Here is a 27429-nt window from a genome sequence, read left to right as displayed (position 1 = left end):
CCATGTTTTTTGGGGACAGTTACCTGGTGTCCTCAAAACAACAGGGAATAAAGCTGGCATGGCGGGAAATAAGCCTCAGATCGGGACTGTCCTGTCTAAATCGGTACAGGTAGGAGGCATGCATCTAGCTAAGTACTTCATATAATATAGCTTTAGTTCCATTTTAAGTTGCACATGTGGTAAAAATACAAGAAAAATAATTTGACTCTGTAATAACAGTGCGGCAGGCGTTGTGCAAAGATACCAAAAAGAACAATGTAAAAGCATTTTAAGTGTTATCCACAGGAGAAAAAGATGGGAATCTCAAATGGCTAAGCATGCTTTTAAAACTGACTTTTGTACTGAAGCCAAATTAGTGGAGGAATTCACATCTCTCTCTAAAGATAAAAGTGCAACATTGGATGTCATAATTCTCTGTGGGTGCATCCATTGGCATTATACAAAATGAAATAACTTTAAGACATTTGTTTTTTTTATCAAATCAAATCAAAAGAACCAGAAGTACCTACAAGAAATATAGAAACATAGAATGTGACGGCCGATAAGAACTATTTGGCCCATCTAGTCTGCCCAACTTTATAAATACTTTCATTAGTCCATGGCCTCATCTTGTAGCTAGGATAGCCTTATGCATATCCCACGCATGCTTAAACTCCTTCACTGTGTTAACCTCTACCACTTCAGCTGGAAGGCTATTCCATGCATCCACTACCCTCTCAGTAAAATAATACTTAACAGGTTTCCTTACATTTTGCATGGAAATGGGCAGCGTGCTACACCCAGGCATTTGGGGTATGTTTTGACAGCGGTGCAAGTGTACATGTTTGCATCCATGACATGGTGGCCTGACTCATGTAATGCAGAAGACCCTTTAGATGTTTTTACTATGTGTAGAATCCATGCTTCATGTTTTTTACAGTTTGGCCTATATACCTCCAGGGGCTTAAATACTTCACATGTTGTGCTCAGAAGGGAAAATTACAGTTGATAGTAGAAACAAGTTTAATTATGTGTTTGTGCTTTGTCTTAAGCTATAGTAGTTTTTTAATGGCTGAGTTTTGTTTTGTTTACAACACAACAAACCCCTTAGTAACCAAAGTTTTTTTTTTCTGAGTTTAAATTACAAAGCAGCAATACACAGCACCTCATATTTGTGATTGAATTGAGAACCGTTAAAGCCCTGTAGATGTTGATCAGCGTATTCATTCCTTTACGTGGCTACTCCAATCAAGTTTTCCTCCCATCCTATTTCTCTTCCTTTCCCTAGTGATTTATTTTTCTCTCGCTAAAGAAATTGCAATCGAGAGAATTTCCCTGATCGCAGTTTTATAATCAGAGGGGCGTGGGGTCTATTTTAATTTCTTAATACATACTCGCAACTCTCTTCTAGCATGCCCCCTCCCCAAATTAAACATTGCTTCGCGAACGTTAAGCGAGGAGCCTATGTCCTTTCGTGCCCCCGATGATTTAAAAAGGATATTCATTTATGCCTTTTAAACGCCAGCCCGATTAAAATCAGAGAGATTTTCTTCATCAAAATCTAACATCCTTGAAAAATTAATTTGATGCTTCTGTTATCAGTTAATTGAATCTGCTCAGGGACGAGGTTTGTGTGGAGGGTGATTAAAAGCGTCCTCTCTTTGGGCTTTCTTTTTCCTTTTCTTATTTCAAACACTGCAACATTATGAAACCTTCCTTTTATTTGCCCATTTTAACATATTTTCAGTAGAATAAGAGATGAATAATGATTGTTCTTCTTGTCTCGGGAAAAGCTACTGAGTTTCAGTCTTGCGCTTATAGATGGCTTCTCGAGTGTAAAGGATGACGTTCCGAGACCAAACACGTTGCAGTCAGGAGGAAGTGCTGGTTCCACTTGCTGCTTTCCTGCCAGGCTAACGAGAGAACGGCACTGTAGACAGAAACTGCGTGGTTTACTGTGTACTTTTTGTGAGATACTTTGATTTTCATATAGAGGATCCAGTTAATTTGTATTTACCGTATTCGTCATTATAAACATATTAATAGATTATATATGCACCTACGCTCTGGCAGTGTGTATAGATGCTATTTATATATTAATTCTTTACTTGTATGTATAAATACGGCATAGTTATATTTCCTCGAGGTGTCAGGGTCCGCAGTTGCTTTTTTGGTAACATTTGGTATTCATTATCTGGGCAGTAACAAAATCAACCATCTTGGCTGTCATCTGTACCAAAAAAATTCACAAGCTTTGACTTTCAAAGCAATTTTAGTAGGGACACTGACCTAACAGAATTGTATCAGTTTGACTATCAAGAGCAGAGAAAGGCACTCCAGATGTAGATTAAGTCTCCTATAATGCTATCAAAACATGTGAGGACATGTAGTCCATAACATCTGTGGTGACTAATGTTGTCTGCATATGATCTACAGAATTAAAAGTTCTAATAAAAAATTGAAAAGTATCTCTAAATTTGCAGATTTGATCATATGGTTCGGGTTATACATGGTTAACAGGTTTTAAATAGTCATGATATTTGTGCAATGTAAAATGGTATATTTCTAAAGAAAACCGCAACTTAACTTTAAGGTGTTTGACGAATATTGCATGATTTTTCTTTATCTTCATTATTTTCTTAATCTGGGGGCAGAAGGGTACTTTCTCACCCAAGAAAGTAACACCAAAGAAAAGTGTTAAGATTATGCACAACAGTGTAATTTTTCATCACTATTTTGTTTCTTAAACCTTTGACATGAGTTAGGACTCTCTGAGCAAGAAGGTGCAGTCTGCATGTGTGGGGTCTGACCTGGTCCTTTTATCAATATCTTCGCTTTCTGGAAATGTGTCAACAACACTCGCTTCTTGGGACTGTGTCTTAGATAGCTGGCAAATGCACTACTTGACAGGATATTTATGTAGTCGGTTTTAAGCTGTGAATTATATATTTTATGTAAGTTTGATGTAATAAAATATTGCCGGTGTATATATAATTATCATATAATACAGCAGTCCTGGTATGAACAATGCCGTTCTATTCATGAGTAACATAGCTTTGCATTTTATCCTCACTTGGCCCCATGAGCTGACAGTCTGGAAACATGCGCGCTTTCCTTTTCGGGATCTCACCATGCATGCATACGTCACAATTTAATTAGGCGACCCTAATTAACAAAACTTGGCACTCGCCTCTCTTCTGCCCTTGTCTTCTCTGGCTGAGAATCAATGGCTTTGATATGCTAATTAGGGAGTAATTTAATTTCAAAGGCCGCAATTAACAAGGGTGTTGTGGACATGCTGTAGTTAAGCGGCGTAATCTAATTTGCATTAGTAACAAGCAGGGACTAATTAGAAGCTTAATTAGACACTTAGCTGGCTCTCATGTTTACCTTTTTAATGAGATGGAGAAGAGAGGGTTCCTTTTTCTAGCACTTGTTAACTTTCAAGAGCTGGGAGTCTGACGCTATGCAGGCTGGACACTCCAAAATGGGAGGTAAAGGGGTCCACGAAATGACAGAGATGTGGGTGTAAGCTTGGCAAGCTGTGAGTCTGCATTTGAAAAACGCTGATGAATCCACTCGTACAAACATATACTATTTTGGGAATATTTTTCCCTCAAATGACAGAGTTTTGAGACATAAAACAAGCAAGAGGACCTAAAGTAGATAAGAAGTCAAAACAACGTTAATTATAAATATGAGAATAGATCCAGGTTAAAAAAAAGTTTGTTTTATAACAAAATTATTTTGAAGTAAAGCTACATTGATGGAATGTTGGCTGAGGCGGTGAATCTTACCTACAGACGAACCTGCCAACAAAAATGGGAGTTGCCACTACCAGTGACTCTTAACAGCAGAGCAGACGTGATTAACAGATGTTCAGTATTTTGTTGAACATATGTTTATTATTATTCACATTTGTATAGCACCAACTTATTCCTGTGCATGCTTTATAATTTTGCAAAAGGGGGTATACAAACAGTAAATATTAACACAAACAAAAGGTTAAACAGACCTACTATAGGGAGATTATTTTGTTATGTGGAATAATCAGCAGCTTCACACACACTCACTCACATATAAACTGAAACTCCTGCACACGCATATTCATACATAACATGAAGAGCCTTTATACACACACTCGCAAACAAACAGAAGCTCTTTCTACACACAAAAACAAACGTATAAAGCAAAAACACAAACACTCACATCAGAATGAAATGCGATATTGTTAAATGCTTTTAGACAAACTGGCTTAGGTATAGCTTGTAACATAATAAACGATGCAGGGGGTGTGCTTAATTTTATTTTCTGACTTCGTCAGCCATTTTGTTACTAGGTCAGTTATGTCAGTTTATCAAGAAAACAATGTTAAACTACAGGAGGCTAGCTTAATATTTGAAACTCATATCCCTAGTTGGCATATGGATGCCATGTTCTCATGGTGATAAAATTCTTGCTGCCCACACATCAACATACATATATAGTGATGCCCTGCATTTTGCATGACATTTGCATTTACCAGGGGTATTCTGCAACAATCAATAATCCCAAATGTATTATACAATTTAGGAGTCCAGACAAGGCACATTGTTTCCATTAAGTCACTAGAAAATTATTTTTCCATGTGAAAATAAATCCTTCCTTTCGTTTAGTTTTTATTCCTGGAGGGAAGGTTATATAAAGTGTCCTGTTAGAGTAGCAATGCAGTAGAGGCAAAGGTCAGGGGCAGAGGTCATGGTATGGGACCCATCACAGCTATATGCTACCAGTGATAATGTGAGGCAGAAATTATCATGGATAATAGATTAAATGTTAGGTGTGAATATGAAAATGTCAGGAAATAAAATGTGGCACTATGTGCCATTTTCAGTGATTGGAAATTAAAAGAAGCCTTCATGATGGTATTTTCCGCTAGATAAAAAAACCTCACAAGTTAGCTAATTACCTATAAATGTCCATTTTGTCCATTTTGCCAATTCTGGTCCTCAAACTCTCTTGGAAGTGCTGTACACATCGCAGAGTTTATGGTATTTGTAGTTCATGAACAAAATAAATTAATAATGTTACTCAGCAAGTCACCTACATATAATTTATATATATATATATATACACACTCACACATAAAGCACTTCAGCAAGGGGGTTTAGTTGACTTGAAGAATTTTTCAAATTCAACTATTTTGACTTTAAATTTGAATTCCCAACAATTCTCACATAAGTGAATAGCCCTTTAAGTTTATTTAAGCACCTTGTCCCATTCTGTTCTGGTCTACGTAGAACATTTGCCACAATTACATGCATGTATTATTTACCTTTTATACAGCACTATATATTTTAATAATAATAATAATAATAAAAGTAGAGACCTATAGTCGAAAAATGAAGTGAGAAAAAAAATGTTGATTCCAGAGTGAATTGTATTTTTTGTTGTTGTTGTTGTTGAAACCTGTAAAAGGACTTGAAACTCTGTATGTAAACAGAGATATGGCTTTCACGTGCACACAGAAACCTGCTGTGCAAACACAAATACACACCAGCAATTCTATGTTCTCTCGTCTTTTAGATACATGAAAGTAAGCTAAAGCTTTGAAGGTGTTAATGTGTAAGGGGCTGTGCAGCATTTCGCCAGATAGGAGGGGTGTGGGAGGGCAGAGTCCGGGACCCTTCACCGTGCTACATGTGTCAGGTGTGCAGGTAAAACAATAAGCACTGCCCTTCCTTATCTCACCCCTCCCCGCCCTGCGCAGCATGACCTACACAGCAGAATGTGGATTGGCCACATCCCAGTGTTAGCTGGAAACTAACGCCCTGCAATGTTTGCTCACTGAGAGGGGGCACAGATACCCAGCGCTACTCCCACTTGTCTCATAATAGTTGATACTAAAATAGCAAATCTGAAATCCACAGTATGGTGGCAAGAAGCCCACTTTTCAAGATGCTTGTATCATAACTTGTCTTGTCTTTTGTTGTACAATTGAAATTTCCAAGTTTTGGGGGTTTTTTTTGTTCAAGGATTTATTTTTAAAGCATGGGTGAGTAAAATGCTGTATCAATGTGTTGCTTGAGAACATCTATTCTCTAATTCTGCAATTGTGTGGATGTGTACTAATGCAGGACATGCATCAGTTTTTGTTCACTGACAAATTATTAATGCTTTTCTGAATTTCCCTCCCTTTCGTAAGGTGTTAAAAAAAAAAAATCATCGTTTTCATTGTTACATCTGGTTTTTTAGAGTAGTCATTGTAATTACACAGTGTGGGAGGTCCTATGGTTCATTGACCGTCTTTTGTCTGAATCACACTAATATGTTATCTCGCCTTGTCATCTACAGGTTGTAAAAACAAGTCATGATGGTGGAATCTGCATCTGAGTCCATACGATCCACACCGAACAGTCAGAACGGAGTCGGCAGCCTCCCCAACCAATCAGATGGAAGCGGAGGGAGGGACGGTGGTGCAAGTGGAGAGAGCAATGGAGAATTGACTCCAGCAGACCTCCTGCACTTCCAGCAGCAGCAGGTAATGGGGGGCACATGTCATATGAGAAATAGCATGTGGATTACTGAGCGGTTGAACATGGTGTGTTCTCTCCTTCAATAAAACAAATGCAAATAAACCATTGGGTAAATCTTTCCATGCTTTGAGGTATCTGCACAAGTGGAGGAAATCAAAACATTAATTTACTGAGCTAATTTATAAATCATTGGTTGCATCTTTACTCGCCTGTCAGTCTTGATTATTGGCTCTTTTAAATTACCCCATTCCTGTTTATTCATGATTTACCAGCATCACCATATAAAGAATGTTTGTGGCTGTGACGTAAAGTGTGAAACCTATTGTCTCCACATGTTTAATAAATAACACATCAAAAAGACGTATTGTAGGGTGACACTGTGACTTTATATTTACAAGTGCTTGTTATAATGCTGATAGTTTGGTAACCAAACAGGGCTGGATAGAAGTAAGGTGAATATTACTTTACTGCTCTTGTGGCTTGCAGGGTAACAATAAAATGCAAAAATATGGGGATTATATGTATCAAAAGTGTTCTGTTCAAAAAAGTACTCTGAAACAGGGCTCAAAATTTCCATTCTGCACTAACCATTGGCGAGTGAGAATTTAGTCCTGGCAGGTAGAAATTCACCCTTGCACTATAACTTGCAGTGGCCAGTAACTTTAAGGCCTGGCTAGCCTCATAGGACCTCAAGTTTTAAGCTCTGCTCTAAAGTACTAATAGTCATGCAATCACCATGGAAATTTGTGGGGTCAGCAGGAACATTCCATTTATATTTTTGCACCACTTTTTAGAATAGAATACTTCGATAAATATTCCCTAAGGTTTCTGTATAAATGACATAGTAGAAATCATGACAATCCTGCTGTTGAAGACTAAGTTTCCTAATTCTTAGTGAGCATTATGGAGCGCAAGGTCCACAACATTTGGAGAGCTGTTACTAATAAATATTACAATACTAACAAAATGCCCCCTCCACAATGTACATCTCTCAAAATTAAGACAGAACGGATAAATTAAGAAACCTTCCAGAAAGACATTATGCAGCAAGTCAGAAGAACCCATGTAATGGAATTAAAAATGTTGGGGGAGAAATTGGTTATGTAAAGTAGAGAAGTGAAGTTGTAGAGAGGATTACGTTCATGTGTTGACATGGAATATAATAGAAATGACTCACAGTCAATCATAGATAATCTAGGTACTACAGATGTTTTTGAACTACAAGAAGTTCTAGATCTACTGAGGGACATTGCAAATGTAACAGGCATCCTGAGTTCTACGGTTACCATATTCTTATTGGCTTGCAAAGTAAGAGTTTGCTTTTGTTTGTACTCCTCTTCTTTCTCAGGCTTTACAGGTGGCACGACAGCTTCTTCTGCAACAGGCAACAGGACTGAGCACCCCCAGCAATACGGAGAACAAACAGCCGTCCGTTCAGGTGGGCATTTTTAAACAGGTACAGAGTGCAACATGGTGATGTTTGCAGGTGGAAGTGTCTAGATCGCTTGCAAATTAAAATCTTTGAATGCCACAGGTTCCAGTGTCGGTGGCCATGATGTCTCCACAGATGATCACACAGCAGCAGATGCAGCAGATCTTGTCCCCTGGTCAGATCCAAGCTGTTCTTCAGCAGCAGCAGGCCCTAATGCTTCAACAGGTGAGATCTGGTTTGAGTCCACCAGTGCTTTGACACAAATGACTAATAAAGCCAGTGGCCAAGGTTAAAACCTCCTGTGTCGTGCTACACTCGCTAATTCTGCATAATCCATAAACTTTGTAGAGGTTGCCATCTAAGAACATGAAACAGTTCTGCAAGTTTACAGTGCGGTCTGTCCACTAGGGGGCAGGATTGCAGAAAGTAAGAACGCGATATGCCATTAAAGCATCAGGGTCTCACTAAAATGTGTTTAGTAAAGAAGCCATTTAAAACACTTTGTCATCGTATGGTATGCTTGTGATATTGACTTTGTAATAATTGTGCTGTTTTCTCAGTTCTCATAGTTTCTCCTATTGCCTCTACAGCTGCAGGAATATTACAAAAAGCAGCAGGAACAACTGCATCTTCAGCTTCTCTCCCAGCAACAAGCAGGGAAGCAGCATCAGCAGCAGCCCAAAGAGGTTAGTTGGTTTGGAGAAAGATCTTTTAGCTGTGAATCCTTAGCTTTAGATCAATGCTGATTGTAAGCATAGTCTCGTATATTTTACACCTGAGCTTTCGGTTGAGTGCTCTTGGTAATAGTATGAGAAACGCCTGCTTGCTTGTTATCACAGGCATTATCGGAGTTGTCATTCTACAGTAAGAGCTACCTGGTACAGAAGCATGTTGTTTGTTGAAAAAACACCCGTTTATGCCTTAAAAAGTGCAGTTTTTTGGGGGTGGGTATTATGTGACTGAAAAGTCTGGAAATTGGATACTACTGAATGCTGTCAAAATCACGTAATTATTTTAACAGGAGCACCTACCGAGATATAACGTGGATGATCTCTGTATTTTGCAGCCAGTATTGGGGAACAAGCAGATTGCTTTCCAACAACAGCTTTTACAGATGCAGCAACTGCAGCAGCAGCACTTACTAAACTTGCAGAGACAGAGTATGGTGGGACTGCAGTCCGGACAGGGACCAATGTCCTTGCAAAACCTTTCACAAGGTAAACCTTTACTGACCTAATTTCGCCTCTCACCTTGTCCTATCACTGTCTAGCTATACTATGATCTGTTACACTATAGTCATTTCATCGCATATAATTCATAAATATTATAGATCTGGCTGAACCCATGTTACCTTATTGCACTCTTACCTCCTGCCCCCTTCAGTTTCCAGCTCTTTAAAGTAGGGCAATTCTTCCGTCTTTTTCTTTATGGTCACCTACATCTTCTTTTATCGATCATTTAGGTGTTTTGTTTAACTGCTGTACAGCACAGCAGAGTATATTGCACTTTTTAGATAAAATAGTAGTAGCTCATACTTATAAACTCATTTCACTGTATACCTTGTGTCATTTTATGTTAATAATATCCTGGATATTAGTGTAAGCTAAGTTCTTTTTTGACGTGACCAACATGCCCAACACATGCTGGTGCAGAGCTTCCCCAAATCTAGTCAAACTAATGACACGCTCTTGTGGCCAGATTTGACCTTTTCTAATACATTCTCCCTCTTCCAGCTGTATCACCATCAGATCTACAACAGCTCCTGAAAGAGATGGCCAACAGTCAGGATGAATCCTGTAAACAGGACAGTGTAGACCTGACCACCTCAATCACTACCTCGTACCCAACCAAGGTATCACCTCCTACAGCTCATCCTTCACTTCCTAATGGGCAGGGTGCCCTACAGAATACACGCAGGGACAGGTGAGTGTTAGACATCAAGTGAAACTCTGGCAAATTACTGTTGCAGTCTTTGTCTTTTCATGATTGTTTTGGCACTTTGTAAGCTGTGATTGTTCTAGTTCCCTTATGTGCCTGGGATCTGTGGCATTATCTCTCTTTATCAAAGTCGCTTTTCTTGAGGTGCCAATCCCTAATTTACACCTTTTGCTTAGGTTAGGTCTTGTTGATGAAAAATGTCAAGACCCCCAGTCCTGATTCTGTTTATTATATAGCTCAGTATATGATATTATTTTCCTGTGTGTCGTGTTTAATTTTCTCTTTGTCTGTTGGGTGTACAATATTTTTTTTTTAAAGTGGAGATTTGCCTGTTTCACTTAGTCTTTAGTCGTGCAGTCTCTGCAGAAATTTAAAAAAAGGTTTTACATACTTACTTTTTTCCTCTCTCTCATTGCAGCTCCTCACATTATGAGTTCACCCCCAATTCTCATCCTCTTTATGGACATGGTGAATGTCGGTGGCCAGGTTGCGAGGCTCTCTGCGAGGATATGGGCCAGTTTATCAAGTCAGTATTCATGGTGCATTTGGTGTCCTTTTTGAATGCCACTGAATGTGTAGTCATACATCAACATATTGCATTGCATTATACAAAAGATGTTAAACATGCTTAAACACACAAGTCATCAGACATTGTTAACACCATTTGTGCCTGCTTCCCTCCATCTCCTATTTCTTAATTTTTATAAGATTTATTAACCGTATATAGGTCTGGGTTGTGAACCAACTCATCATTTCATTCATTACCGCAACTACAAATACCTATACATATATATTGGTGATGGAACTTCAATCAGGGGCCAAAGGGCCAAACATCTGAAATGGGCATCCTAATCCCTAACTTACAAACAACCATTGTACGATGCTCTGATCCCCAATTTACAAACATAATCCAGCAGAGAGTCACATCAATGTGAAAAAGTTAGATAGGCAAATTAAGCATTTTAAAAAATATATATATATAGTACAGGTTCCTTTATAATCTGGGTTATTTTCTCTCACATCCTGTTATTATTATAATGTGATTCTGTGTTGTCACGTGCAATAAACATGACGACCTGAAACATCTGTCATGCTGTGTGGCACCTGCACATTGGGGGAACATTTAATGGCAAAACAGGTGGTATTCTGATTATAAAGTGTTAAATGAATGAGACAGTCCATTGGTTTCAATGGCGATTGCTCCTTATTTAGTACATTTCCCCAGAATAGCACCTGTTTTTGCCTTGATAAATTTCCCCCGTTGTGGTAATAGCAACCTGCAAGCAGTGATGTAATTGTTGATGTGGTGTCTCCAAACCCTCATGTGCCCCTAGGGGACCATTTATTATTTAGGATTCTAAAACTGCCCCAGATGAATATATATTCTGCAAAACCTATATGCCAAAATTGTAGGTTTTACATAGCAAAGGCTTTTAGCAAATCTATTATCCCATTATTATTCATGTGGTGCACGCGGTGTGTGATATATATGACTATATTATATGTCAGTTGCTTTGACAATTTGTGATCAAACGTATCGCTGGACCATTGGGAAATGTTGTGGGGAATGGTTAATGTTTCAGGGGGGAACACACTTATGTAACTTCCCAATGCACATTTTATTCCCCTAAAAGTGGTTGCACTGGGGCTCTGATTTCTCCAGCGGTGGGCAGTCATATAACCTTGCAATGCCAAATTATAATACTTTATGTTTTATAGCTAGGTTCCCCAACCAGTTCATGGATTGGTTATAAATCTGGGGTGTATGGTAAAAAAAAAAAAAAATTCAAATAAAAAAAAGACTAAGAAAATAAATCAAATATAATATTGACAAAGATAATGTGTATCTTGTTTTTCGTTGTGGTGTCTCCAAACCCTCATGTGCCCCTAGGGGACCATTTATTATTTAGGATTCTAAAACTGCCCCAGATGAATATATATTGTGCAAAACCTATATGCCAAAATTGTAGGTTTTACATAGCAAAGGCTTTTAGCAAATCTATTATCCCATTATTATTCATGTGGTGCACGCGGTGTGTGATATATATGACTATATTATATGTCAGTTGCTTTGACAATTTGTGATCAAACGTATCGCTGGACCATTGGGAAATGTTGTGGGGAATGGTTAATGTTTCAGGGGGGAACACACTTATGTAACTTCCCAATGCACATTTTATTCCCCTAAAAGTGGTTGCACTGGGGCTCTGATTTCTCCAGCGGTGGGCAGTCATATAACCTTGCAATGCCAAATTATAATACTTTATGTTTTATAGCTAGGTTCCCCAACCAGTTCATGGATTGGTTATAAATCTGGGGTGTATGGTTAAAAAAAAAAAAATTCAAATAAAAAAAAGACTAAGAAAATAAATCAAATATAATATTGACAAAGATAATGTTTATCTTGTTTTTCGTTGTCTCTTACGTTCGGTTCTGCAATGTTTTGTTTCTTTCTGGATATCTGTGATAAATTTAAAAGAGTGATAGATATGGTAAAACACAAGCTAAGTTAATGGATATAGCATCTGGTCACTTGAGATGAGACGCTGGGATATGGAAGAGTAAATATCAAGGGGAAGCAGCCGAGTGGAGAGAGCAGTGTAAATATTAGGTGTAAGATCCGTGGACATGCTATTTGAATTTAAAGTAGTATTTCCATGATAGTTTTGTTTCTGCATTTGCTCGAATTAATACTTCTAGATCAAGAATTCCCCAAATCCTCTGCCTACCAACAGAAACATAGCTTGAGGGCAGAGGTTAGACATCTCTGATATAGATCAATATGTACACCAATTCTGTATGCGTATAAATACATAGGTCATGACTTTTAGACTCCAACATCTGTCAGCTTCTACCCATGGAGATATTTTAGATTTCTCTTAACGTGTAGCCAAAACATTTTTATAGTCTGCCACTAAGCAATGTGCTAAGTGCTCATCAATTTTATTGTGAGCCTTGAGGGTTGCTGTTCAATTACCCTGAGAAGTGGTGTCACATATGGCGCCTCAGCCCATGGGAAGCATATTAGTTATTGAAATATTTATAACACAGTGCTTAATTTGTTCATGTAAACTGCATGTTTTGTGAATATACTTTTTCCTGTGGCTTTGCAGGCACCTGAACACAGAGCATGCGCTCGATGATCGTAGCACGGCACAGTGCCGAGTACAGATGCAGGTGGTTCAACAGTTGGAGATACAGGTGAGGGGCATCAGTAATTTTGAGTTGGGCTTTAGGGAAAAAATTAGCAGTTGGTCTTTATGGAAAATATTAATTGTCTGGACTAACCAGTAAATTATTTTTTCTGCTAGCTTGCAAAAGAGAGCGAGCGGTTACAGGCCATGATGACCCATCTGCATATGAGACCTTCAGAACCAAAACCTTTCAGTCAACCAGTGAGTATCCAAACTATCATACTTTCTCAGTCTTGATTCTCGTCTATTGGCCACATACTTACTGCTTTCTAAACCTGATGCCCTCTATCACCCTTTTTCTAACAGCTGAACCTGGTCTCCAGTATTTCCCATACCAAAATGTCACCTGACACTTACCCAGACGGCTTACCTCAACCCCCCACCTCAGCAACAGCCCCCATAACTCCTCTAAGACAGGGCACATCTGTGATAAGTTCCTCAAGCCTTCCCTCTCTTGGTCCTGTGCGCAGAAGGATAGTGGACAAATTCTGTACTCCTGTATCCTCAGGTAAGATCATGAGGATAATCATTTGTAATTCTAGATCTCTTAGGTGGAATTATTCATTGTTAATTTCTGTGATCATCCTCGTGATATAAAATTAGCTGGTATGTTTCGGTTGCTCACTACAGGAGATAAGACACACTAGAGAAATGTTTAACCTAAAAGTAGAACAATTATCATAGGAGTCAGGGACTGTTGCTGCTGATTCCATTGGTTTTAACGGTCATTGTTCCACTTTTAGACCTTTGCTTTTCTAGCAACGAGAGTTCTTCTTTTATGAGTCTATGTAATTTGTTTCCTTGTCTCTTCAAGTAATATGAACGTTATAGAATTAAGTAACCTGAATGCCAGTTTGTTTCTTTTACTTAATTGCCTCAGGACACCATTTGTTATCTTTCTAATCGCATTCATCCTACCTTGTTTTGTAACATTCTCCAAATAACCGTCAACCTTGCTTTCTATTGTGCTCCTTTTTTTTTCCACCGTTCTTTTCTGTGTTATCTATGTTACTGATCCACCTTGTCTTGATTCTCTGAAAAACTATTTTCTGCACAACTTAAAAATAACATTATTTTTCAAATTCTCATAATTTTTACAATGCCTTTGCTAAACACCATTGAAATGTATTCTGTGGCCAAATATGCAATATGAAGAATAAGTAAAACTTCCGATGCACGAATTAGAGGCGGACATTGTTATGTGAGAATATTGTTCCCATGATTGCCCTTGCTCAAATTATTCAAACGCAATTTTATTCTGGTTCTCAATGGTATCCGTCAGGATCCAGATCATGAGTGCAAGAATGCAGCAATTAGCCATAAATAGCACAAACAACAACTCACCATGACTGTACATTTTTTTTTTTTTTTTTTTTTTTTAACTCAAACCACATACTTGACATATACACCAAATACTTATTGGATAATGTAAAATGGCATAATATGTCATTAACATGTGGATTGAGTTTTTTTTATTTGTTAAGTAGACAGATGGCACAGTGCCTATATAAGAAAACAAAGAGAAAAATAATAACAGAAACATATACACTGGCTACACTTTAAACTTAAAGTAGAGTGACCACAGGGAAATCCCTTGGAAAAAGACCTCATGTGAGGGACTAGTGCCGATCCAGCTAGCCTATGGACTTAACACAGTCAAGAGATGCCAGGCTAGGTAAGGGCAGAGATCTTTCACGGGGGTCTCTTGATTAGGTATCCCAAATAGGCCCTGGAGGACAACTGTACCCGCCCTGAGCTTTGCTCAATGGACCCAGCGACTAATAGTGCTCCAGTCTATTACCCTTATGGGTCTGTGAAGGTGCCAGGATGGGATTTGGCTTCTTCGTGGTCTCCTCCAGGTTTCCCTCCATAGGCATGGGGTAGTGTGTTGAGAACATCCCTCGAATGGCTCTCTGCTGTAGAGGGTAAGTAGTATGCTTTAGCTTGTTTGAGCGTTGGTTAAATTCAAAATGTCTCACAGATTCTATCAAAGGTTGCCAAAACCTCTGCAGTTTGAGAGCAACGCTCTAGGACATACAGCTTCTCGGTCATCTTGATAATAAAGAAAGGCCAGCCGGCCCACAGACTCGGTGTGCACTTATCCACCAATAGACAGACACCTCCTCTGTGTGGACCGAGATAATCCCCACCGCTCCAAAGGGGTGGAAGGGGGGAGCCAACAAGTCGTAAGACTGGTACACATAGAGGTAGGGAGCGCCTGCGTCCCTGCCACTCCGTTGTCAGAGTAGGCCCTGGGTCTCAGGAGCTTCAAGGTCGCTCGGAAACTACTCCAAAATGCTCAATAGGTTTAAACTCCTCTAAAGACACAAAATTCTGCACATCCTTCAGAGCTCAGGCACAGTGCAACCTGTCAGCATGGCTATCAGACCCTGCCCCCTTACTCTATGATATCTTTTACTGTTTTCTTCATAATTCTTGGCATCTAAAAGACTTCCATTTGGAAGCACTGAATACACTTATGTTGTTTGTTTGTTTTTGTTCTCCTATTATCCTTTATGCACCTTTATTACCTTATATTTCTAACTGAAGGCTATGTGCATATCTATGAACATTTTTCTGACCTGGAGAGAAATACTCAAGTGAAAACTGTTGGGAATCCAAAGTAGCTAATTGGTAGCATAGTTTACATGTAGATATTTTCCAATTTGCCTATTTTGGCCTTACATTTTACATTAGAATTCCCAACATTTCTCACTTTAATGAATAACTCATTTTGTATTTCACATGTTTTTTTTTTTCTTCATTTGTGTGGATAGAGTTATTCATTTGTGTACGGGATTATGGAAGGGGCGCACACTAAACTGTGTGTAATTTAATATATGAGAGTCGGTTGAGGTGTGCCGAAACCGACGTGAGGTTAGGCCTGCAAAAGAGGGCCCACCCAGGTATAATGATAAATGAAGAGGGTGTGGTGGGAGGGAATTTCCGAAATCGTCGCAGACAGGTGAGTGAGGGGAATGCTGGGTTTAAATAGGCCTAAATCCCTCCCACAATTTCAGGCATATGCCTTCTATTTGTGTACGGGATTATGGAAGGGGCGCACACTAAACTGTGTGTAATTTAATATATGAGAGTCGGTTGAGGTGTGCCGAAACCGACGTGAGGTTAGGCCTGCAAAAGAGGGCCAAAAAGTGTGAGACATTATTAAACATAATAAATTACTTAGACGTATTATAGAAAGCGAGCCTGATTCTTCTGGATTTGGAATGTATCGGTAGTATGCCGAGGACTTCCAGCGACCCATCTTCTCGACAAGATGAGTTGGAACTGGACGACTTGAGGCTGCTGTGGCGGCCCTGATGCGGAAAGTATGTCCCGAGAAGGAATTCGGATTGAGGCCAAGACTAACAAACAAGGAGCGAATGTATAGCATGAACTGTTTGAGAGATGTGGCAAAAAATTGTACGAGCAACCATAATAATCGGAACGCATTTAGTAACTTGCACCACGTACAATACTTACGCATATCGTAAGCCGCAGAGTGTGTTGGCTTAGTATTAGTAGACAAGCCTTACCTGCATAGCCTCTAACTTCAGGCATGATTGATACCTTTTTTGACCTGCGGAGGAAATCTGGACCGCGTGTACTTTTATCTCAACCATTATGCTTAAGCAAGGTCCGACTTCAGGGCTTCGGAAGTGGCGAAAGCGGAGGATACCGCAGGGAACTTGAGACGTCAGGGTTAGCGTTTATTAAAGATAATGCTATACCTGGAGCTAGTTCTTGTAGTATGCTGTGAGGGGGAGGAAACGTAATAAGTTTAAATTATGCAAAACTCGGAAGCCCATTGAGCTTACTCGTGTAGAAGAGCTGCTAGCTAATGGGTACCGGTAGGTGAGGATAAGGATTATCCCGTAAGAGTTGAGGCCGTGCTAGTAGCCCTGTGTTTGAGAGAAGCCCTACCTACGATTTGGGCCATGTGGACTTGTACCATCTATGCGCGGCAGGGTGGAAAAGCGTAACCTGATCGTACACGTGCGAATACCTGCATTAAACCATAGCGAAGAAGGACTGTAACCGCGCCTGGCGAGACTGCCGTGATGTAAAACAAGGAACAGAATGCCAAGCCGTGACCCACCGTAGGGAAACGTTTGTACGAGAGAGGAACCAGAAAAGAAGCTTTGACTAAATGAAGACGATATGTGCTCGTATAGCAAGTACCCTATAGCGGTTACTTGGTAGGCACGAGAACGTAAAGGATTGAACTACAGGATGCATGAGGTGTTACGCCTTGAATCTGAACATCCAGTATGACCGAAAGTAACTCCCGATGAGCTACTTAAGCTTACATCAAGGGAAGCGTAAACGACGACAAATGCGTGACGAATGAATAGACTGCGCATGGAGGACCCCGTGAATGTCGGGCGTGCAGACAAGACCCTAATTAGCAGATAAGGATTCGAATAATATTGGTTTGGCCAAAAATGGAGGCGGAGTGATGCTTCGGTGTTCGATATGAAACAGGTGGGAATTCCGTTCACCCGTTCGATCAGATCGCTTGTCCTGCATAGCTTGTCCTGCATAGCCCGTATAAGCGACGCCGACGTGAAAACTGAGTGATAGTATGAGTCGAGAAACGGTAATTGAGAATACGGTGTGCAAAAGTGCCGCCAAAACGTTGTGAAGAAACAAACGGTATATCCGTGATACATGAGTCCGGAAGCAGTTACTGTACGTCACGTCAGCGCCTGGCGGACCCGACGATGGTCCGATACGAGGCCAAATCTGTACGACGTGCAATGCGGAGGGCAACGTGAGACCCAACGCACCAATTCGACTGAATATAAGCAAGAAATGCCCGAAACATGTTGTTGGAGGAACCGCTGGTCTTGGAGTCTCCAAGCTTGGACTGGGTACGTAGTGTACGTGGTACCTAAGGATCGCCAGCGAGCGACAGGTTGGGGGAACATATAAATGTATCTATAAATATATACAACCATATATACACAGGTATCCTCGAACAGCTAGCGCTAAGCGGCTAGCAGACCCATTGCCCGCAAGAGCTAACGTATAGAAAGCACCGGAGCAGCCGAGTACGATAGTTCTTAAACACCGTTTTGCCTCAAAGTAGGAGTATGTAATGCACGATCGAATCTAAGGCGGGAAATAAAGCGCCAGGATACCTGAAGCGGTTAAGGGATCGAAAACATAGTGACTATGCTGGACGGGTCTGGGGTGTGCCGCCCCCCCCCCCCAGCTTACTAGGAGCGCGAGCGTGAGTGCGTGCGTGCTGGCTGACTAGCTAGTGCCGCGATGCGGCGAAACGATTACACTAGGTTGGTGACAGGTGAGGCCCTGCTAGTTGCCAAGCGGCTTGAGAGGCTCTATCTATGCGTTGGCGTGAGGGGGCAGCGTGGCCACTGAATGAGGTGGCGGGGTGTCGGCCTCTCGGTGACAGTTAAACATAAGATAGAATGGGAGTGACGGATGAGGCCCTCTCTATGCCACAATGCGAGGCGACTAACTATGATTTGGCCCGAGGGGCATAGTACCTCCGAGTATGAGGATGGGTGTTGGCCTCGCGGGACCACTAACCTATGGCGAAGAAGCCAGGGGGAAGAACAACTAGTGGACACCTAGGAACCTAACAGCCAGCAGTTGCTAACTAAGACGGAAGGGTAGTTAGTGAGAGAGGACATAACCTTGAACGAAACGTGGGTGGTAACGAGTGAGGATCGTACAGCTTGACTGAAACTGGGGTCCAGACGGTCGGGACGTATAAACTGGAATGCGTTCATGATGGTAAAGTAGAGCCCTCGGGGCTCGGGGTGCCCAAATCGTGGCCCTGATTTGAAATGTAGGATGAATAGACATGCAAAAAACAAAATTTTTTTTTTTATTTTTTTTTTTTTTTTTTTTTTATTTATTTATTTATTTTTTTTTTTTTTTTTAAAGCTATAGAAGCTGTAACATACAATCATGGGGCATGCATTCTAAACCAACCCGAGCGTAAAACCACCCACAGCTGTGCTCTGTATACCGCCAGCGTGCTGGAGGTACAGCGGGAGTGCTAAGTGACGGCTCCCCTACTCCCTGAAAATTAACGGCTGCGGTCCATAGACACGTAAAACAATGCCGGTGGTATAGATACATTTGAATAAGATGCAAAACAGACATGCACAGGAGATAGGGAAAGTTTAAAACACAACCATTATGACAGCGAGCTAATAATGAAGTGTTTAGGAGACAGAGGTTAATGGAGTCACATATTACGAAGGGTCAGTTCACCACCCGCTGATAATCCACGTGCAAGATAAAGGGGGAAATGCCTACTTCAAATATTCACCCCCTTAGCCTACCTGTCTGCGCTACTGTACTTCGAATTGAGCAAACAGCTTGTCACATCACTAGAACTCACTACTTAGTTGATAAACCCCGTACGACTGCTTTCCGTAACATTATCCCTCCAAACAGTGATAAACTATAGCCCCCATAAACCCTATCCGTAATGGTTGAGAGTAAAGGGAGTTGTAGATTGCATTTGGTGTGAGTAGAAATTAGTAGTGTTCGAGATAGCATAAAGTGAATATAAATAAAACAAACTACACAGCCGGTTAGCGTGGACCAAAGTACACGTGGAGAGCCCAATCGACCGAGTGCTCATGCGAATGCGAATGGTCGTTTAGATTTCCCCCCAGCAAGCCTACCTCTCCTTAATTAACTCCGTAACGACCAAATGTCGGATCGAAACCCAATGACTGGGGTTGCCGAGGCCGGTAGCGCATGGTTGAGGGGCGAGACATTGTACTCTGAAAAGCCTCTTATCCACGAACAGGCATGGCCAGGTACAGGAAGGACCCCCTGCTAGCGAGACGGTCATCGGTTCTCATCAAAGAGACGCAACAAACAGCTGTGGCTGTGAGAAACGAGGAGTCTCCCCTGTAGAGATGAGATGGTGCACCACAATCCGCGCTCATTCAACAATGCAACCGAGAGCAGAAAAATGCCACAAAAAGAGATGGAGAGAGAGCGAGAGGAGAAAACTAGTGACATAGACGGAGTTCATCCAGGGTAAGGAGCGGTTTAGTTCCAGCTCAGTCTCGGAGAATCAGGGCTGCCGACGGGGTTAAACTGGCAGGAAGTACCATGGGTCAGCAGAGCTGGTAAGTAAAACCATATACCCCCTTACAAAGCCCTGCCCGAGGACAGTATGGATAGCGGTTGTAACAGCTAGCCGGAGAGAAGGAAAACGTGAGCGGGAAGCTAAACAGAGCATTTGATGTTGTATGAATGATAATGCGAACGGGACGTATGCGTAACAGGGGGATTATTCGAATAGACTTACTGTTTGTACGCGATCAACGAAAGGCTTCCGAGCGTGTGAAAAATACTCACGAAACCGGCGGGCAGTGTACGAGCGTCGCGGGAGACTGACGTCGGAGGTCTGTGAAAACGGAAATGAGGTGAATTTCCGAAATCGTCGCAGACAGGTGAGTGAGGGGAATGCTGGGTTTAAATAGGCCTAAATCCCTCCCACAATTTCAGGCATATGCCTTCTATATATCACCTTTGAGCCTAAGTGGATATTTTAAAGAAATAATATGAATACAAATATAATACTTCATACTAACTACATCCAGTTTCTATATTTTTCTAAATTAGAGAGTGTAATGTAATGTTGTAGAATTGTGTAATTGTTTAAGGGCACATTCATTATGGAGGATTGAACCCCAATGCCCTCCTAAAGTATAGTTCAAGATCTGTGTTTCTCTTTATAGAAAGGGAATTCATAAAAATCTAAATTTAAAGGTATTATACCATAGTGTATTCTGGCTTCAATATTTGGCCCAGTGGCTCTCAGCCTTTGTAATATTGTTTTACTCATCTTTTATGCATAAAATAAAAACAACAACATTAGGTATTTCCATCATATTTCCTGTTTTTTTTCCCGATATGTCAAAGCTTTACTTAACCTCATGTGTTTTGTTGATTGACTTGCATAAACTCAATAAAAAAAAAAATATTGACAAAAATAAATATATATATATATATATATATATATATATATATACATAAATACATGCCTATCTTTTATTAAATTTAAGAAATGGCTAAAGTTTTGTTAGCAATTTATGTGTGCGATATATGATTATCTTTTAATTTCCATCTTAATGTTCATTACTTTTAGCACTTATAGCTCTGGTATCTTCAAAGTCCTATTTAGTGACCTTGTCTTGTCTTCTTCACTCTCCACTCTTTCAGAGCTTGCTCAGAATCACGAGTTCTATAAGAATGCAGAAGTCCGACCGCCATTCACATATGCCTCTCTCATCCGACAGGTCAGAGCTCACAGATATAACTGGGGGGATGATGATGTCAAGTGATTTTTGCTTACCAAACATGCATTGTAACAACATGTATGTGTTAACCTTTCATTGTGCTCCTCTTAGGCTATCCTGGACACCCCCGACAGGCAGCTGACACTAAATGAGATTTACAATTGGTTCACACGGATGTTTGCCTACTTTCGGAGGAATACAGCTACATGGAAGGTGAGAAGGTTTATCCTTATAACATCAGTTTGAGCTTCGATTTCATGTAAGATTGGTATTAAGTGTTATCTGGTAATATGGAACCTGTGCTTCCTGCTACAGGTTCTTTATAGTTGTGAAGAACTCTTACAGGTTTGCCTTCAGAACTCGGGGTGATCAAGTTACCCATTTAAACACAGCCTAAGGCAGGGGTAGGCAACCGTCTGCACCCTTGATGCTTTGCCAGCAAGATGGCTGTAAGAGCATTATGAGAGATGTAGTGCACAGCATCTGGAGTGTTGAAGGTACCTATCCCTGGCCTGAGGGATATAGTGTCACTATCCGTTTCATACAAGTGGTATTTTGCAAAGTTTTGATATTTTAGTTTTGCATTTGTAGAGTTCATTTTTCCATAAGGCAAGTTTGCAAACCACCAAAATACTTTTATCAGCCATATTTACTGTGTTGCAAACATAATATATTCATGAGTAAATTGAAAATGTTAGGTCAAGACAGTGGCGGCTCTAGACTTTGTGAGGCCTTGGGCGAAACTCAAACATGAGTCCCCACTAACACCCAAAGTGGAAAAAGAAAATAGGGGTTGCATTGTATGTATAAGGTGCTGTAGTTGTATTGAAGGACAAGCTTGCAGCACTGGATACAGAGAGCTAGTCTCTGTATTCATTGTTCAGAGGCTTGCAGTGTCATAGCTCCCTGTGTCGCTGTGTTGTGAGCTCTCCGACTGTAGTTATGGCATAATTTGCAAACTAAATTAATTGCATGGTTGGGGTGAATGTGCCATGTTTGGAGGAGGCAGTGTAACAGAATGAGGGGAGGTGAGTGTGACAAGATTAAAGGGGTTATTGTGGCAGGATTAGATTAACGTGGAAGGGTGAGTGTGACCGGGTTGGGGACTGTGTGTTACAGTGCAAGAGATGGTGAGGTGCAATGACGGGGGGTGGAGGGGGAGTGAAAAGGGGTAGGGGGGGTTGGAGTGGCAGTGACAGGTGGTAGGGGGGTGGAGGGGCAGTGACGGAGGTAGTGACAGGGGGTAGAGAGATGGAGAGGCAGTAACATGGGATAGGGGGGTGAAGGGGCAGTAACGGGGCAGGAGGGTGGAGGGGCAGTGACAGGGGGTAGGGGGATGGAGGGGCAGTGACCGGGTCTAGGGAGGTGGAGGGGCAGTGACAGGGGGTGGAGGGGTGAAGGGGCAGGGACAAGGGGTTGGGAGGTGGAGGGGCAGTGACGGGGTAGTAACAGGGGTTAGTGGGATGGGGGGCAGTGACAGGGGGTAGTGACAGGGGGCAGTGACAGGGGGTGGAGGGTTGAAGGGGCAGGGACAAGGGGTTGGGAGGTGGAGGGTCAGTGACGGGGTAGTAACAGGGGTTAGTGGGATGGAGAGGCAGTAACATGTAGTGGGGGGTGAAAGGTCAGTAACAGGGAGTAGGGGGTGGAGGGGCAGTGACAGGGGGTAGAGGGATGGCGGGCAGTGACATGGTCTAGGGGAGTGGAGGGACAGTGGTGGGGTAGTGGGATGGAGGGGCAGTGACAGGGGGTGGGGGGATAGAGGGGCAGTAAAAAGGGATTGGGGGATTGAGAGGCTGTGACAGGGGGTAGGGCAGTGACAGGGTCTAGGGGGTGGAGGGGCAGTGACGGGGTAGTAACATGGGGTAGTGGGATGGAAGGGCAGTGACAGGGGGTGGGTGATGGAGTGGCAGTTACAGGGGGTGAGGGGTTTGGAGGGGCAGTGACTGGGGTGGGGGGGATGGAGGTGCAGTAACAGGGGGTGGGGGTATGGAGGGGCAGTAACGGGGTGGGGGTATGGAGGGGCAGTAACTGGGATTAGGGGGGGTTGAAGGGGCAGTGACAGGAGGTAGTAACGGGATAGGGGGATGGAGGGGAAGTAACATGGGGTAGGGGGTGGAGGGGCAGTGACGGGTGGGGGGATGGAGGAGCAGTAACGGGGTGGGGGGCAGGAGGGGCAGTAACAACGGGTGTGGGGTATGGATGGGCAGTAACAGGGGGTGAGGGGGGGAGGGGCAGTGACAGGGGGTGGGGTTTGGAGGGACAGTAACAGGGGGTAAGGGGGTGGAGGGGCAGTGACAGGGGGTAGGGGGTGGAGGGGCAGTGACAGGGGGTAAGGGGGTGGAGGGGCAGTGACAGGGGGTAGGGGGGTGGAGGGGCAGTGACAGGGGGTAGGGGGGTGGAGGGGCAGTGACAGGGGGTAGGTGGATGGAGGGGCAGTGACAGGGGGTAGGAGGGTAGTATCAGGGGGTAGGGGGTGGAGGGGGTGATAACCAAGCTGTAAATATAAGTGGGATAGATACGTTTTAGTTTTTCTGAACTTTGGCCTAAACACCCTTTATCAGTTATACACAATACCAAAAGGTTTTTGTTTTTTTTTCCTTGGTGGTAATTTTCCAAATGGAGATGAATAGCTATAAAGCTCAGTCTTTTTCTTATGATCTTAAGAAATACTTTCTTTTATTGTGTTTATTGTGTTGGGATTTTACTGAAAGTTCTACATTGACTTATGAGAAAAGTCTCGGTTGACAAAATGTGGAGCATCCTCGGGTCTATCAGTCACAAAAGATTGACCATAGACCTCATTGTTGTATTCTTGTGTAAGAGTCTAATGTTCTCTACTGGTGGATGAAGCTTTTTGTGTGTTCTCTGGCATTAACGAGACAATTTAGTTTTTTGTTTACACTTTTTGTTTTTGTTTACTGCTTGCTTTGATTCCCATGGAATAGTTTTGCCTTTTATGTCTATAATGCCTTTTTAATCTAATAATTTGATCCACAATTTTTGCTAGAGTAATGCCTCGCATATGTATAGATTTGCAGATGTCCATTGACAGAAGACAAAATAGCGTGTCAGGCACGGATGTGAATTCCATGCATACAGTATTCAAGTTCAGTACAGCCAGGCTCAGAAAAAAACGAAGCAAAAAAATGTATTTCTACATTTCTGCTAGTTATTTAGCTGGCACTATGTACAGAGGAAATTATGAAGATAAGATAATCTCACATTCATTTTTATTGTACCTCTCATACCCCGACCACATCTTTTTCCTCTTTCTCTGACTACCTTTCTTGCTGGTTTTCTCTCCCTCCCATCTGTCTGAGGCCTGTCTGCCTGACCCTCATGTGACCTCTCAAATTGCTGTTAATGTTTTAGCCTAACGAATTAGTCTCTCATCTCCAGCCAGGCCTTGGAATGAGTGAAGGGGGCTCTGCTTTGAAATTGGGGTCATATAATTTGTGTGTGAGAGCATCAGCAAGGGGTGGTGATATGCACGTGCGGGCACCAGCGCCCAGGGATTAACTCCTTGGTAATCAGAATTGGCACAGCAGCAGCTCATGAGACTTGCTAAAAATGTACAGGGTTTAATTAGAAGGGAATTAGACTGGGTAAAGAGGCTGAGACTGCAAAATATTCCTTAGGGGCTGCTGTCAGAATGCTCGCTTTATTACAGTCCCTGAGGCCAACACACATGGTTGAGTGGTGTCTTGCAATAAATAGGCTAACCGTCGCAATGGCAGCTGTACATGTTAAGACACGCATGTGCCATTAGGATATTCAGATGGAATCGTGCATTCCTGTGTAGGCTGTGTATGATGATACTCACCCGCAGTCTTTCCTTGCAGAACGCCGTGCGTCACAACCTTAGCTTGCACAAGTGCTTTGTGCGAGTGGAGAACGTGAAGGGGGCTGTGTGGACTGTGGATGAATTGGAATACCAAAAGAGGAGACCACCAAAGATGACAGGGTAAGTTGGGGCTACTCTTTGCCATTATGGTGCAGCTACAACTTATTCATTGTTAACCTCTTAAGGACCAGAGATGGAACAAATCAACTTTTAAAGGAAAACTGATATTTTACTTTTATTAATATCACTGAAAAAAATACACGTAATATACCTTCTTGCTATTTTTAGTTCATCTCCTGACATACATTTGCTGTTTTAGGGCAGCCGTCTTTAGATCTGTTTGGCCAGAAGCAGCACTGATCTGCTAAAATCGTGCACAATTTAAAGGGCTGCAAGTGTCCCAGAGTGCATTTCAGAGATGCTAGGCTTTTGCACATGAAGTCAGGATTAATGAATGTACACTAGCTCTTGATTTCCTGTAAAAATGTTTACTCGATAAGCTGTGCTTCCAACAAAAGATAACTTTAAGGTGAGCCTAGATTTGCCAGGAGATGCACTAGGTAGATTTACTAACAAAATAATACACACATAGCCTACAATACATTTTAAATAACATTGAAAAAATAACAGTTTTCCTTTAAAAGTCCAATATAAAAATGGAATGCCCCACTCTTTTAACAAATAAGAGTGCCAAATCAGGATGGATTTTAGGACCCATATCCTTAAAGGGTTATATGTATGGTCCTTAGGGGGTGAGCACTTCATTTATGAACTCAGACTTTATCAATCATACATAATTTATGTCAAATCTCTCAACTGTATAAATATGCATATTGAACATTTAATCTGTATTACTATGTTACAATAGACATTCCAGTTTGTGTATGTGAATATGTATATATTTAACCAGAGCATCAATAGTTTTGCAAGAGAACAAGGTATTGTTGTTACAGAGTAAAGACTACACTTAGCAATCTCTTGCATTTTCCGTTTACAAAAACTCACACTTTGAATTTAGTTATGCAACACAATGGATTATGGCATAAGCGTAACGTAGACAGGCTCCCCTGTAGTCAGTTTGAGGCCTCTGCTGTCATCAAGCTATAGGCAGTGAAGCAAACGTAGGGAAAAAGAGAGAGATAATTTTATCAGTAATTATTTGGTATAAATAATTGAAGGAATAAAACATTTAGTGACATGTTTTCATTATGACTGTGTTTGTAAATGAGATGTGCTATGTCCCAGAAGCAGAGAGTTACGTTTTATGAAGAGTGTGTTAACATGTATATTGGTGCAAATGTTGCCTTTCATGTAGTTCTAGTATAATCCAATGTAGAGCTCCCTTGTCATGATTCTTCACTATGCCTTTAAAGTATACCGAGAATGTATACTGCACATGTGGGGCACAGAGGCCATAAATGTTACACGTAAAGAGTGGAAGACACATGTTACCCAGGATGGAAGCAGAGGGGATTACATGAAAGTCTTGTTACATGAAATATGAGCATTTCGTGTGGCATGAGTGGACAGCACATCTATAGCACGGATAATTTGGAGAACATACCGTTCTATTTAAAATAAGCTGCTGTATTCTAGTAGCATGTTTTAACTTTGCAGGGACGTTGGTGGATACAATGTATAGATAAGTAGCTTGCTTTTTTTTTCTCTATCTTAATGGTTCTTAATCAGAATTACTGGCAATTCAAAGCGAATTTCAAAATTTAGCCCAAGATACACGATTTAGAAAAAAATTGATTCTCTGTTCAGTTTGGCTATTTTGGCCTTACATTTGTAATTCACTTTGTATTTCTAGCCATTCTCACTTCAGTGAATAACACTGTAGGAACTGTTAAGAATGAATCTTGAAATTTCAATTTCTAATGCCACAATTGATGAGTGGACATTATAGTTGAATTGAAGAATTTTTGATATGTGTTTATTTTGAATGTGAAATTGTCTAGTTAGTTCTGCTCAATACTCAGTTCCCAGAATATCCCTGTAACACTTAAGTTTTTGACAAAACAGCAGTTTTATACCAAACATAGCCAGCAGATAGAGCTAGAGTTACATTTTTGTTCAGCAAACATAATCCAGTCATAGTGTTGAGATTTGACGTGTTTTTGCCTTGACTCATACTCAATGCACCGATGGAGATTTTAACTAGACAACTCACATGACTTTATTTAAAAATATTTTACCTGTCAATCTATTAATTTATTGTAGCACT

The 27429-nt window shown here is 41.3% G+C and overlaps 1 protein-coding gene across 2 annotated transcripts in view; it reads left to right on the top strand.

Moving 5' to 3' along the window:
• The window catches only part of FOXP4 (forkhead box P4), a 55221-nt gene that overhangs the window by 21778 nt on the left and 6014 nt on the right, over window positions 1-27429 (top strand). The window contains exons 2-14 of one of the 2 annotated variants that reach the window (XM_063451706.1): window positions 6313-6499; window positions 7843-7932; window positions 8029-8151; window positions 8517-8612; window positions 8948-9143; window positions 9660-9849; window positions 10283-10390; window positions 12978-13065; window positions 13176-13259; window positions 13365-13566; window positions 21282-21358; window positions 21470-21571; window positions 25201-25322. In XM_063451706.1, coding sequence (XP_063307776.1) covers window positions 6329-6499; window positions 7843-7932; window positions 8029-8151; window positions 8517-8612; window positions 8948-9143; window positions 9660-9849; window positions 10283-10390; window positions 12978-13065; window positions 13176-13259; window positions 13365-13566; window positions 21282-21358; window positions 21470-21571; window positions 25201-25322 — 1649 coding nt within the window. In that variant the 5' untranslated portion in view covers window positions 6313-6328. The remainder of the gene's footprint in view (window positions 1-6312; window positions 6500-7842; window positions 7933-8028; window positions 8152-8516; window positions 8613-8947; window positions 9144-9659; window positions 9850-10282; window positions 10391-12977; window positions 13066-13175; window positions 13260-13364; window positions 13567-21281; window positions 21359-21469; window positions 21572-25200; window positions 25323-27429) is intronic. The other variant, XM_063451715.1, reaches the window with a different exon arrangement.

The sequence above is a fragment of the Pelobates fuscus genome, chromosome 1 (genome assembly GCF_036172605.1).
Source record: "Pelobates fuscus isolate aPelFus1 chromosome 1, aPelFus1.pri, whole genome shotgun sequence".
Classification (NCBI taxonomy): domain Eukaryota; kingdom Metazoa; phylum Chordata; class Amphibia; order Anura; family Pelobatidae; genus Pelobates; species Pelobates fuscus.
Note: the sequence above shows the minus strand (reverse complement) of the source record. Positions and strands in the feature narration are given on the sequence as shown.